The sequence below is a fragment of the Sinohyriopsis cumingii genome, chromosome 4 (genome assembly GCF_028554795.1).
Source record: "Sinohyriopsis cumingii isolate HCF-2022 chromosome 4, ASM2855479v2, whole genome shotgun sequence".
Classification (NCBI taxonomy): Eukaryota; Metazoa; Mollusca; class Bivalvia; order Unionida; family Unionidae; genus Sinohyriopsis; species Sinohyriopsis cumingii.
Window position 1 is genome coordinate 17,736,300 of NC_142964.1, and position 15,974 is coordinate 17,752,273.

General features: G+C 35.8%; 1 protein-coding gene across 2 annotated transcripts in view; it reads left to right on the top strand.

Annotated features, from left to right (window-relative positions):
- LOC149800698 (ras GTPase-activating protein 1-like) overlaps positions 1 to 15,974 on the top strand; it is a 120,416-nt gene that overhangs the window by 97,436 nt on the left and 7,006 nt on the right. For both annotated transcript variants that reach the window (XM_089954732.1, XM_089954733.1), the window contains 2 exons: positions 2,203 to 2,280; positions 6,986 to 7,108. In XM_089954732.1, the coding sequence (XP_089810858.1) occupies positions 2,203 to 2,280; positions 6,986 to 7,108 (201 nt within the window). The remainder of the gene's footprint in view (positions 1 to 2,202; positions 2,281 to 6,985; positions 7,109 to 15,974) is intronic.

Sequence of the window (15,974 nt, forward strand, 5' to 3'; positions counted from 1 at the left end):
TATGCAATCCATACTAGAAGGCCTGCTAGCTGACAATAAGAATATGCAATCCATACTGGAAGACCTGCTAGCTGACAATAAGAATATGCAATCCATACTAGTAGGCCTGCTAGCTGACAATAAGAATATGTAATCCATACTAGAAGGCCTGCTAGCTGACAATAAGAATATGCAATCCATACTGGAAGACCTGCTAGCTGACAATAAGAATATACAATCCATACTAGAAGGCCTGCTAGCTGACAATAAGAATATGCAATCCATACTGGAAGACCTGCTAGCTGACAATAAGAATATACAATCCATACTAGAAGGCCTGCTAGCTGAAAATAAGAATATGCAATCCATACTGGAAGACCTGCTAACTGACAATAAGAACATACAATCCAAATATTAGGCCTGCTAGCTGACAATAAGAATATGCAATCCATACTAGTAGGCCTGCTAGCTGACAATAAGAATATGCAATCCATACTGGAAGACCTGCTAACTGATAATAAGAATATACAATCCAAACTATTAGGCCTGCTAGCTGACAATAAGAATATGCAATCCATACTGGAAGACCTGCTAACTGACAATATACAATCCAAACTATTAGGCCTGCTAGCTGACAATAAGAATATGCAATCCATACTAATAGGCGTGATAGTTAGCTATAAATAATTGCTGGTAAAGGAAAGTAACATTTCCATTGGTCAGCATGTTACCACATGATCAAAATGAATTGTGTTTATTTCTGTATGAACTGTAAGGAGAACTACTTTTCTAAGAATACCCACTTATATAAATAGAATCACATGTACAGCATAAGATAAACACTGCCAGTTAAGGCAGATACAAAGTAAGCATTAAAAGAAAACAACATTCTAACAATTTTTAAAAAAATAATTGAATAAATTTGGCTTCCATTGGTTGAAGGACTGGTATTATGATGACCTTATTACAATCGAGCAGGACAATCCCAAGTGCTATAAATAGCTAGGTAACAGAAAAACCCAAACATGTATTACTATGCTCAATTAAGATTTTTGTTTTTTAATGATGCAAACAAAATAAAATAATGAATAATTGAAATTTCAGTTATAAGAGTTTAACGTTTTTTTCTGAGTTTATCGTGGTATAAACTGTCAGTTGCCAACTCACACAGCTTACATAACGCCCTTTGAGCGTTATTTGCTGTGTGAGGTGGCAGCTGACAGTGTATACCACGAAAAACTCAGAAAAAAACAACGGTAAGCTCTTAAGAATATACAATCCATACTTGTAAATTGTTTTAATTTGATTCATCTGTTCATTGAGACACTACTCATGATTGTACTATTCCCCTTTACAGCCAATCCATTAGTCTGGTTGTGTTGCTATGGGAAATAGTGATACATGAGAATCATTATCATTATACATTGGATACTGGATCATCAAGTATATTGAGACCTGTGTTAAAATTTATGAAAGATTTACATCTTCCATATCAATTTGTTGAACTGAAAATTGGAGTAAATTCATTTGTCAAAACTTTATGTGGAGCTGCAGGGTCATGGTTATTTTATGACAGACTTGTGATTCAATTGCCATCATTAGATAAACCCAAACCAGCCATGATGGTATTTCCTGTGGAAAGATACTCTACTTTGCTCTGGGCTGTATAACTTAGAAGTGTTACTGTTCTGTGAAAAACCAAACCAGACCAAGCCAACAGCTTGTACCCTGATAAGCTTGTATTTCCAGTCTTAAATGAGAGGCAGAGGAGCTACATCTTCATAGTCCATTCAGACAATTCTCAAACAAATTCAAACTGTGACTAGAATTAATTTAGTCAGTGATTTAATTTTAACCAATCAGATATCCGATTCTTTTTAGTCTGACTGAGACTTTTTTGTTAAGCTGACATTCGCAGAAACGTGACTCTTTCCATCAATCCACGTCCACGCCCTTGATTAAAGTCAACATTCAAGAATTTAGATTATGCTTAGTTTTAAATTTTTAAAAAATTCCTTCCTGAGTGCAAGACAGATTAAGCAAAATTAGAGTCTCAGAATTTTAATTTTGGAGTCAGACGTGTACACATGGTCATGTCTGAACAATACTGTAGTGTAATCTTTGAGCCGGATGTTAAAGGCTTCTAACAGAATTGTCATCTTTATCATTCCTCATCAATACTTTGGAGTGCAGCCCTTTCTCAGCAATCTCCTTTTTTTGCAGGAAGCTTACATGAGTGCAGTGAACTCATTCATTACAAAGAACAAGTCAAAGATGGTGCAATTTCTTGATGAACTCTCGGTAATACCATTACACTTTGATACTTTCATAAATATTTTGTAATAGTTATGCTGAAAACATCTTGCATAAGATAATTATTCATGGAAGATTGGTTACATTACTTTCTGTTACCATGGTTACATTACTTTCTGTTACTGTATGTGCAGTAATCCAAGTTATTAATAGGTATGATATGGAAAAGCATATTTGATAAACTGATACCTATTTAATGCATCTAAATATACCAGAAGATATAAAAATACACAGATAATGTGGAAATAATCCATATTGGGTATTGAAATCCACACAGTTAATTTGGTAATAATCCATATTGGGTATTGAAATCCACACAGTCATTGTGGTAATAATCCATATTGGGTATTGAAATCCACACGGATGATGTGGTAATAATCCATATTGGGTATTGAAATCTACACAGTTAATGTGGTAATAATCCATATTGGGTATTGAAATCCAGACAGTTAATTTGGTAATAATCCATATTGGGTATTGAAATCCAGACAGTTAATTTGGTAATAATCCGTATTGGGTATTGAAATCCACACAGTCATTGTGGTAATAATCCATATTGGGTATTGAAATCCACATGGATGATGTGGTAATTATCCATATTGGGTATTGAAATCCACACAGTCAGTGTGGTAATAATCCATATTGGGTATTGAAATCCACACGGATGATGTGGTAATAATCCATATTGGGTATTGAAATCCACACAGTCAGTGTGGTAATAATCCATATTGGGTATTGAAATCCACACGGATGATGTGGTAATAATCCATATTGGGTATTGAAATCTACACAGTTAATTTGGTAATAATCCATATTGGGTATTGAAATCTGCACAGTTAATTTGGTAATAATCCATATTGGGTATTGAAATCTACACAGTTAATGTGGTAATAGTCCATATTTGGTATTGAAATCCACACAGTTAATGTAGTAATAATCCATATTGGATAATATAGAAATCCACACAATGTGGTAATAATCCATATTGGGTATTGAATCCAACAATCATGATTGATTGCAAACCGTCTTTCTTTAATTCATAAATGTATTGCAAATGAATTTTTTGCCATGGATGCATACAATCCTGACAAATTTGAGATAATTGATGACAGTCTTACTTTGTATGATGAATATCAAAGCAATATTTGTTTAGCTTACAGTATTTAATGGATTTACCACACACTATAAAATGGATTTACCACACAGTATAAAATGGATTTACCACACTGTATGAAATGGATTTACCACGCACTATAAAATGGATTTACCACACAGTATAAAATTACCACACAGTATTAAATGAGTTTATCACAAGCTAAAAATGGTTTATCAAACATATTTTTAGTCATGCTATCATGATACATTTGAAAGTCTGGCTGTACCACTGTGTGCAAAGTTCATGGTTGTCAGCCCATGGTTTTTTAGGTTAAACTTTATTTCATGTTATGGCCTAGTGGATAGAGCATCTGCCTCAGATGCGGCAGGTCATGGGTTCTAACCCCTTGCTGAATCATACCAAAGACTTTAAATGGCACTAACAGCTGCCTCACTTGGCACTCAGCATTAAGAGGTTAGTGCTAGGACTGGTTAGCCTGGTTTTAGGATAATGTGGCTGGGTGGGACATGATGCTACATATCTGTGGCATGATGCCCCAGTTCTTGACATCAATATAAACTGTCAAACTGCAGATATCATAGCAGTATCACTGAAAAATTGTTAAAGCTACATTAAAAATCCAAAACACACACACACACACACACACACACATAAATTGTGTATTATCATAAATGTGTCTCTTTTGTCATTATTTGAATCTCATAATTAGTTTGGTCTTTCTTGCTATAGGAGTGGCTATTCTTGAAAATAGGTTACACTAACAACCATCAAACACTTTGCATTTGCAAGTCGGCCAAATACCACAAACCTTGAATGTTTTCATTGCCAGATACATTGTGAACATGGTCGAAGTCAGTACAGTAAAATTGGCATCAGTTTATACTAAAAAAAAGTCAGTGGAATGAATGAATTTGATATGGCATTGAGGGACATCTGGATTGTCAGACCAAGACATATTCAAAAGCCACCTCAGACAGTTTGTTTCCCCCAACATGTACCCGCCACATTTAACACTTTAATATTTGTGTAGCTGTACAGTGAAATTCAAAATGAATTGGGTACAATTGCCATTCTACTTTACCTGAAAAGTTTGTAGTACTTGAGTACTATAGCCATTCTACTTTACCTGAAATGTTTATAGTACTTGAGTACAATAGGCATTCTACTTTACCTGAAAAGTTTATAATACTTGAGTACAATAGGCATTCTACTTTACCTGAAAAGTTTATAATACTTGAGTACTATAGGCATTATACTCTACCAAATAACAAGTTTGTAGTAATCTATTATGTTAGGCCTTCTACTTGGCAAGTTAGGCCAGCTAATAGTAATTGAATACAATAGGCATTCTACTGTACTAGATAATAAATGTTTTTACTTGAATACAATAGGCATTCTACTTGACCAGATAAGTTTTTGGTATGCAAGTACAATGAGCATTCTACTCTACCAATTGATAAGTTTCTAGTGCTACAATAGGTATTCTACTTTACCAGATACATTTCTGGCATTTGAATACAATAGGTATTCTACTTTACCAGATAAGTTTCTGGCATTTGAACACAATAGGCATTTTACTTTACCAGTAAAGTTTCTGGCATTTGAATACAATAGGCATTCTACTTTACCAGATAAGTTTCAGGCATTTGAATACAATAGACATTCTACTTTACCAGACAAGTTTCTGGCATTTGAATGCAATAGGCATTCTGCTTTACCAAATAAGTTTCTGGCATTTGAATACAGTAGGCATTCTACTTTACCAGATAAGTTTCTGGCATTTGAATACAATAGGCATTCTACTTTACCAGACAAGTTTCTGGCATTTGAACACAATAGGCATTTTACTTTACCAGTAAAGTTTCTGGCATTTGAATACAATAGGCATTCTACTTTACCAGATAAGTTTCAGGCATTTGAATACAATAGACATTCTACTTTACCAGACAAGTTTCTGGCATTTGAATGCAATAGGCATTCTGCTTTACCAAATAAGTTTCTGGCATTTGAATACAGTAGGCATTCTACTTTACCAGATAAGTTTCTGGCATTTGAATACAATAGGCATTCTACTTTACCAGACAAGTTTCTGGCATTTGAACACAATAGGCATTTTACTTTACCAGTAAAGTTTCTGGCATTTGAATACAATAGGCATTCTACTTTACCAGATAAGTTTCAGGCATTTGAATACAATAGACATTCTACTTTACCAGACATGTTTCTGGCATTTGAACACAATAGGCATTTTACTTTACCAGTAAAGTTTCTGGCATTTGAATACAATAGGCATTCTACTTTACCAGATAAGTTTCTGGCATTTGAATACAATAGGCATTCTACTTTACCAGACAAGTTTCTGGCATTTGAACACAATAGGCATTTTACTTTACCAGTAAAGTTTCTGGCATTTGAATACAATAGGCATTCTACTTTACCAGATAAGTTTCAGGCATTTGAATACAATAGACATTCTACTTTACCAGACAAGTTTCTGGCATTTGAATGCAATAGGCATTCTGCTTTACCAAATAAGTTTCTGGCATTTGAATACAGTAGGCATTCTACTTTACCAGATAAGTTTCTGGCATTTGAATAAAATAGGCATTCTACTTTACCAGACAAGTTTCTGGCATTTGAACACAATAGGCATTTTACTTTACCAGTAAAGTTTCTGGCATTTGAATACAATAGGCATTCTACTTTACCAGATAAGTTTCAGGCATTTGAATACAATAGACATTCTACTTTACCAGACATGTTTCTGGCATTTGAATAAAATAGGCATTCTACTTTACCAGACAAGTTTCTGGCATTTGAACACAATAGGCATTTTACTTTACCAGTAAAGTTTCTGGCATTTGAATACAATAGGCATTCTACTTTACCAGATAAGTTTCAGGCATTTGAATACAATAGACATTCTACTTTACCAGACATGTTTCTGGCATTTGAATACAATTGGCATTCTACTCTACCAAATAAGTTTCTGGCATTTGAATACAATTGGCATTCTGCTCTACCAGAAGACAAGTTTGTGATACTTGAATACACTAGGCATCTTGCTCTGTCAGGATAATTGGTGTTCTAAAGTACAAGATGATAACATGCAAGAACTTAAATCCAGTAGGACAGTAATAGATATTGTGAGCGTGGATTTTCTTTTTCTTCTGGTAAATCTTTACAGCTTTAGCTCTGTGTTAATAACTATCATTTGAAAGAAATGACAGTTGTTAAAATTTAATGGGATTAAGACAAACTTGGTGCACCGTATACTGACATAAAACAGAATAAGGCACATAGGTTACTGGTAGGTACACATCTTACTGGATGAATGACACAGATTGCAACATTAATTACAGGTATTAAACATACACCTGTCCATTATTTATACACAGACAGTAGAAAATCATAGTTATTGTACCATCTTTTGTCTCAATGGACACATTGAAAATATTTGAGACCTAAATTGATGAAATCTCTTGTGAAAAAAAAAAAATGTAATAATGGGCTTAAATACTCATTCAGTTATAGACAGAATCTTCACACATGTTCGCTGTATGTATATATTTACAGTGTGTGAAGGAGTGTGAGGAGGTAGCTTGTGATGATGTAGGAGACCTGTCACGGGATCTGGCAACCATTCACCAGATCTGCGCTGCTCATCTGCCTGATCTTAGGAAAAAAAGTGAAACACAGGTAATTCACCTACCTGATAGCAAATACACCTTACAAATTTGAATCACAGGTAATTCACCCTCGTGGTACAGGTAATTAACCTTCCAGGTAGCAAATACACCTTACAAATTTGCAACACAGGTAATTCACCCTTGTGATACAGGTAATTAACCTTCCTTGTAGCAAATACACCTTTCAAATTTGAAACACAGGTAATTCACCTTCCAGGTAGCAAATCTACCATACAAATTTGAAACACAGATAATTCACCTTCCATGTAGTAAATACACCTTTCAACTTTGAAACACAGGTAATTCACCTTCCTGGTAGCAAATACACCTTGCAAATTTGAACGCAGGTAATTAACCTTCCTGGTAGCAAATACACCTTACAAATTTGAAACACAGGTAATTCACTTTCCAAGTAGCAAATACACTTTACAAATTTGAAACACAGGTAATTCACCCTCGTGGTACAGGTAATTAACCTTCCTGTTAGCAAATGCACCTTACAAATTTGAAATGCAGGTAATTAACCTTCCTGGTAGAAACTATATGATACAAATTTGAAATACAGGTTATTCACCTTTCTGATAACACTCCTAACAAATTTGAAACATGGTTAACTCACCTTCCTGGTAGCAAATAAACCTTACAAATTTGAAACACAGGTAATTCACCTTCCTGGTAGCAAATAAACCTTACAAATTTGAAACACAGGTAATTACCTTCCTGGTAGCAAATAAACCTTACAAATTTGAAACACGGGTAATTCACCTTTCTGGTAGCAACTTTGTCTTACATATTTGAAACACAGGTTATTCACCTTCCTGGTAGCAAATTTGAAACACAGGTAATTCACCTTCTTGGTGGCAAATAAACTTTAAAAATTTGAAATTAATTTGCAGCTGTTATTAATGTTCATGTCTTTAAAGACATTATTTAATCATACTACATTAGGATTATGCCCACTACCTCACAAATCCTGCCCCCTTCCCTGTCTCTGGCTTGGTGTATTGGTACCGCATACCCTATTTATAGTCGTTAGTTATTACTGCTGCTCTTGATAGCATACACACTTCTTATGACAGCCTCAGATTTTCCTCCTAAATGTTCCTTCACAGTGTTGGAGTTAAGTATTGGAGTTCTGTCAATGTTGGGAAGTACTTCATTTGTTTGTCCTTTTTTCTTGTTCCACTTTCAGATGAATAATTTATCATCTCATTTGTTTTCTACATCATGCAAAGATTCTGTCAGCACCATTTTAATTGCCTATGTGGCAGTCATGAGTACATACAAACCAGTTCAATGCAACCCACTTTCTTTTCATCTGGAAAATAATCAGATATTGTTCAAAAAACAGCATTTAGTACATACTGTATCCCTAAATAGAGCAGAATCATTGATTTGTGATAGAGAAATGAATGAATGAATTGCCCACTGAACTTAGACACAAAGACACAGTGATCCAATTCAAGAGTGCTCTCAAAACTCACTTATTTCGACTGCAAGAACAAACTTAAAGACCTAATAATGTTTCCTACCTTAGATATTTTTTTCATGGTTTTTTTATGTTTTCTAATTTCATAGTGTTTGTTTTTGTAATCATATCATTATACACCTCTCCCTCGATAACTCACGCACAACAGGCTCCACAAACATAGACTGCACTATAAACGAAGCGCGAGTTACTGAGGGACCTCCAAAAATTGAAATAAAATCGCTTTGACATCGAGAAAACCGTGGGGGGGAGGCGTTAGGGAACTGGGCTGTTTAATGACTGAATCCTCATTTTACAACCACGTCAATAATAATTTTTAATAATGCACTTTTTCTAATGAAGTTGTTCGTTGTTCTGTTTAAATAACATTTTTTTCTTCAAAATATCCAACATATGAAAGATCATTCCAACTGGTTTGAACAACATCACGTGTACGCAAAAAATCTGTGTATTACGTCACTGCTTTTTGTTTTCTTGATGAGTCTGGTTCCCATAGTGGTGTTTAATAGTATCTTGCCAAATCGGTAGTCCATAATTTGGGAACTAGACTAACTGTTGATACACCACCAAACAAGATTCCTTTTTCTTCAAAAACACGCGACATTTCGTGACATGTCTATGTCAAAACTCAATTTTTTATTGTTCAATTAGTACAATGTTAATGCGGTAATTTCATTGGAAGTAATAATGAAATTTCTTATCATCCCTGAGGATATCTCTGAATGCCAGTTCAAGAATTCTCTGAAACTCGCTTGCTCACAAATGGTCCGTATCTGTGAAATCAAGCTCTATATTTTACGAAGTATTCATTTTGCTTGGCTGCCTTGTTATCTTTGATCACAGTTATGAAAGAGTCAGTTAATTTAAGGTAGTTTCTGTTACATACACAATAACGTTTATTAGTGTTCGATTGATCAAATGAAGTGAGTTCACCTGACATACGACCGAAGCCACTAGATTTTAAGTTAGTCCGATTTTTGTGCCTTTTAACTTTTCTTTTATTCCACCTCTTTTTTTATTCAAAAGACATAATTAATGTGATAATACAAAGGGGGCCAGCTTTTAATTCAATGCAACAATACAACAAATATTTCCGCAAGTCAGTTAGCAAAACACTGTCGGCAGTTAATTAGGTTCTCAGGTAAACGCTCGCAGACATAGCTGTTACGGTAGATTGACGAATTTTACGTTTAATTACAAGAGGACACATTGCATTTATGATGATTACACTTAAAAGGAACTAAAAGATGGAACTAGAACACAAATTTCAAGTGATAAAAAGATTATTTAATTTGTATTTATTAAAGTACTGCCTGCACTTGGCGTAAGTGACATTTTCATTGATCGAAATTTCCTTATGTATCGTTAATTGCGGTGTACTAGGAATGTCGTTTAGAAAGAAAAAGTAAAAAATTGTATGAGCTATTTTTAAATTTGATAATTCATAGTGTTGATTAAAATTTCCAGGTCCTATCTACCGTTTTCAATGATAAAACGAGCAATACATCAAAGTTTCCATTACCAATTTTGATCCTGATTTTCTTCAAGTTCAACAAATAAGGATAAATTTTTGTGGTATTTTCGGTTTTAAAAAATGGGATCCACGCCTGACACCACGTTATAAGCAGGTTTGCGAGTTATCAGGGCGCGAGTTATCGAGGGAGTGGTGTATATGTTTTTTATCTTATAGGTGTTGTCTAATGTTGTAAAGCACTTAGAGCTTCTAAAGATTAGGCGCTATACAAAGTCCTCATTATTATTATTATTATTATTATATGATAAGTATGCAATCAATCATTACATGTCAAATGTCAAATACACCAAATCATACAGCCCCAATCTAAGCCCTTGGACCTTCACTAAGAGTTCAAGACATCTGTTGCACAGATGGCGGCACTCCTGCATCACATAACACAAAAAAATTCACAAAGTTTGGGTTTTGGTTCATGACATGAACAACTTAATTTCCTCATTGTATTGTGGACATTCAGTCAATCCTATTTGAGTCATCTAGTTTTTTTATTTAACTCAGAAAAGTTCAACCTTTTTTTTCATCCCAGCATTTTTTCCACCTGAGCATGGAGTTTATCACCAATCTCAGTCTCATATGACTCCCCTATCTTTGTGTCATATAGATCATCCAAATCATTAAGTTCATTTCAATCAAGGAATGGTTTAAATGGAGCAAGCTTTTGCAGCTCAGATTACTTAATGTGGAAGTGGATCTAATCTTGCTGGGCTGTCTCTTCATCTACCCTTGCTGGAACAGTGTCACCCCTTCTTCAGTCCATTCAGTCAGAAGGTCATGATCACAAATGAAGAATTCCTATGTCAGTAGTATATCCAAGGTTGGCTCATGATAGAATTCCTCTGGAAAAGAAATTCTAAGTGGAAGTTATATTACATATGCCAGTACATAGAGTTGGGGAGCCCACCTGTTGCCAAGGTTTGATATGGTCAGTGGCAGGTGGGGGATAAAGGGAAATAACCTTCACATAACTTTTAGAAATAAAGACTATAATCAGTGCCTTTCATCTCCAGAAGGATCACCTCTTTGGAGAAAGTAGCCTTAATCATGAAAGACAACTCAGTTGTGGTGGTTTGCCTCCTCAAACAGTGGGAAACCAAATGGTTTGAACTATGCAATTTGGTTTGGCAGTTCCTACATCAGTGTTCCAACTAAAGATAAATGTACACATTAGATGCATTCCTGGCAGTCAACATCCTGGCTGACTCTCTGTCAAGAAAAGGCCAGATCTTTAATACTGATCAGTTCATCGATCAATCTGTCTTTCATTGGATTTGCAGTCTTTGGGATGTCCAATTATTGATCTGTTATGGACAAAATGTCGCAAACTGCCCACCTTCATCTCCCCCCAGAGCCCAGGTGTTTTTAACATAGCAGATATTGGATGGAACAGATCCTGAGTCAGTGATCTACTTCATTTAATATTTCCCAGAAACATTCTTGCCAAGCCAGATCCTCCTGCTGCAGTCACAGCTATTCCATCCCTACCAAGACTGACTCCTCCTTCATGCCTGGCCTTTGTCAGGGCATTTTTGCAAAGGAAAGAATTTAAACCTTTGTGGAGAGAATCTCAGGAGCAAATGAACCATCCACTTTAAAAGTTTATAAGGGAAAGGGGTGTATATTCAGGGACTGGTTCAAAGTCATCAGCATTGTCCCTTTGCCTCAATCCCACAGCTAGCAGACTGTTTTTTCATTCCTGAAGCAATGTTCAAACTAAAGATAAATTTATAACTTAGATACATTCCTGGCAGCCAGCATCCTGACTGACTCTGTTCTTTCTGCACCCTCAAGCATTATTTGAGGTAAATTGTGGACCAAAAACTTGAATCTTTCTCCCTGTGAATACCAGGGAAGTGAATATCACCCATAAAGCCCTGTCATCGTGGGTGAAATGGGTTGGTTATTCTCTTCGCATACTCCGAAGTCTTCTCAGATTTGAGCTCATGTATTAGAATTAGTCTGTCAAATCTCACTTTTGAGCATAACGTTTTGTTACAACTCTATGGTCACAGAAACAGAAAAGAAGCAAAACCAACTAGTTTTATAAACCTTAACAAACAGTTTAACAATCAAAGTTATAAATGAAAAAAGTAAGAGGAACTTGCAATATCATGAAGTGACTCCAAGCTAGTCCTTATAAAAGTCTGTGAAAGTCCTAAATGAAAGAAAAGTTCCTTATGAATAAAGGAAATGTACTGAACCTCCAAGAACTGTGACGTTGTCAAGATGGCATTGTTCAGAATTCCTTCAAATAATCTATAACAATCCCAGAATAATATTATAGTCCAAATAATGAGCACTTTATATTTCCACTAAACAGTCCAAGCAAATGTTTTTCCTCTCTAATAATATCTAAGTACAACATAAAACACGTCTGCAGACTTACAACTGGAACACCATAAGTGTGAATGACTCCAAAACTCGGAATGAATCTGAATACTTAATTTTCTCCTTATATACGCTATAATTCATAATTCCTATCAGTAATGTCATCAGGTAAGTTTTCTTAAAGATATTTAATTTATTGACAAATTTTCTTTCTGGGGATAACCCAATCTGGAGCCCATTCCCAGACCTCACCTGGCACCAGACAGCTCGTACTTAGACTTTGATACAGGTGTGTCCTGTCAAATGCAGGACTGCCTGTAGTTATCCAGAATAGCTAGTATTTGCCACAGCTGTGGAATCTAGTCAATACCAGGACAGGTGTAGTCTTTCCAAATGACAATAAGTTATTTAAAACTTAAATAATTTAATTTTCTAAGTTATGAAATGAAAATTTAAGAGGAACAGTATTATGAATTAAATCCAAAATAATCCTAAAAGTTCTTTCATAAGTCCAAAGAATAGAGTGTTCCAAATGATTTCCAGGTCTTGAATGTGCTGATGTGACAACAGTCTTGATGTATCACACTGGCATTGTCCAGAACTCCTTTGAATTAACTCACAATACTCGCAGACTGTTGTTTAGTCCAAACAATAATATGAACACTTTGTAATTCCAATAAGTAATTTAAATGAATTCTTTCTCTCAAATTAAATCTAAACACAACATTAAATAATTATGCAGACTTAATATAAAATAAGAACAGAAATACAGTTGGAATTAGGAACGAATGAATAGTTCTCTTCTTCATTGTTATGCATGTCCCCACAACTCTGCTATGACTCTGTGTCACAGTACCTCCCATGTGACCTTTGTCACAACTCAAACCACCTGACTTCATCATCCAATGGAAAATTACTTCAAACTCTACACACTAAAGGTTCATTTTCTAGACATAGTATGACAGGAGATGCTCCAAGTAAATGCCTGAAAATAATCATGTCCCAATAAGGTTGGATTCCTTGTCTTATTTGCTGCACCACTCAAATAGTTTCCACAGACCCTTGTCACACCCATCACAGCTTGCTGTGTTACCACATCATTTGTCTAGCATCAAAGACTGAGCTCATGCATGCAGTCTTCGTTTGCCACTGATGATGGCAAGAGAGAAATCTGCATTCAATTTATTAATTAAAAATGTTTTTGGCCAGCTCCTGCCAGAAATCACCATAGCTCCCAATCTCTATGTGCTTTTTGCTACCAATGTGCTTCCTCTCATTGTCTCTGCCACCATGTCCAATGCTAATGTTTGTGGCACACTGCGTGCAAAAAGCATGATGTATATCTGTGTTTGATGGCTGAATGCATGGCCAGTTTTTGGTATATTTCAAACTAAACTTCACTTTTTGTGCAATACATTTCTTTTTTCTAGTTGCGCATGCACAGAGCAACATTCCAGTTAGGCCCCAGTTTCAAAAGCATTTGTAAAACTACTCTTATACATATAGTTTAAAATAAACTAAAATGCTTGCTACCGTGCCAACTATACCAATCAGCTATAGTTCCACTAATATCGCGACCAGCAGTACCGGCTGTTTCGGCAACTGCCGTTATCACGACCTGCGCTTAATGGGAAATTGGTTATTTTATTAAAGATTTAAAATAATTGAGAATTGGGGAATTCATTATTTATTTGCATGTGGTGTGAATCTGTGAATCGCTGAAAAAGTCGTGAAATTCATGCCAAAATCATGAGGGTTGGCAGCTATGCATCACCACTGGTCCTTTCAATGGCTCTATACAGGTCTCCACATCTTTTAATCGTCTACTCAAGAGACATCACCCACCATTCAAGCATCTTCCCCAGTGAGGACAGGTTACAGATATCTTACATAACTTTGAAACACTGTTCGAGAATGCAAGAATCAACAGGCCTTTCTCTACCCAGCACTGCTTACCATCTAGATTCAGTCCTAATTAGTAATAATTACATTGCGAGTCTTTCAGACATTGGTCCCAGCCATTCACAAGGACTTTGTCAAGTTGGTTATAAAACTACCAGTGCACATGACCAAAAGTCCTTTTCAGCCACACAGCATCAGAATTGAAATATACTGGTTGGTTCCTTACATGACATAATCACTGCAGCCATTTTTCAGCAGTCTGAACAGATAAAACCTTCAGCAGAAAGCCCAATCAGAAGCCACGTCTGGGATTCATTATCTCAAATGGCCTACATCTTTAATGGAGTAGAACTATACACAACCTTCAAAAATATAGTTGCTTATGTGGACATGCTGTTAGCAAAAAGAGATGCATTCATCACATTTTTGGCTTTCCTAAATTGCCCTAATAAGACAGTAATGTGGTAGCTTCTGTCAAACCTTGTCTTTCTTGCCACATTGAGAAAGTCAAAGATGGGCCACAAAAGAGGCAACCCTCTCACAGGGTCAGCATCAGGAACACCAGGCAGGCTCTCTGTTTTTGAAGAGATCAGAGAAACTTGAAGGAACTTTTTAATCCATGATAGTCAGGACAACCATTCTGCAAACCCTGTTGCTCATCAGGGACTCGGTTCCTAAGCTAGCTGACAAATAACGCTAAGGAAACGGTTTCATACTGACCACATCTTCTTCCAATAAAGGGCAGTTGAATTTGTTCAAAATAGAAAATTACTGACATTGTCCTAGGCAGTTTGTTTATGAAACTGCATTAAATGATCCTTCTTTCACAGTGGCAGCCAAAGAGCTACCCACTAGATTCAATCAGTTGAAGTTTCAAATTGCATACAGACCCATCTCAGCAAATGAGATGAGAGGACCTCAATAGGCTTACAGCAGGCATCCTACTCCAAGCCCAACTGCCAGAAATAGCCATCACCACAGATGCCAACACAATGGCACCCTCTTTGCTAGAAATGAGTTGGACATGGCCCCTTCAGGACAAGTAGTTGCACTTTGTGGAGATTAAGGTCATACTTGAACACCTTACACTCATGGCAGGAGATGTTATATGGTAAGGGGAATTCTCATTCTGTTCAACAACTTGACTTTCTCAACTACATCAGGAGACAAGGGGAATATCAACTACATCAGGAGACAAGGGGAATATCGACTACATCAGGAGGCAAGGGGAATCCAAGTCCATATATCTCTGCCAATGTGATCTTTACAGTCTTGTAATTTTTCATAAAGATTTTTTGTTTTGGTAGAAATTTAAGTTGCATAGTTCAGATTTTAATGCAAATTAAATTGACTCAGCAGAAAATTTATTTTTTTCATGTCTTTCTGAAAATTACTATTTGAATTGAGATGCATGTAGCCTATCACTTACATGTTTTGATTAGGATTTGTAGCAGTTACCCATAATAAAAAAAATTGACATACACTGAACTGCAAATGCTATAGACCAAGGTCTGTGATTACATAATGTAATGTACACTGAACTACATACACCGTGGACCAGGGTCTAAGATCACATCATGTAACATACACTGAACTGCAAACACCATAGACCAAAAGGTCTATGAT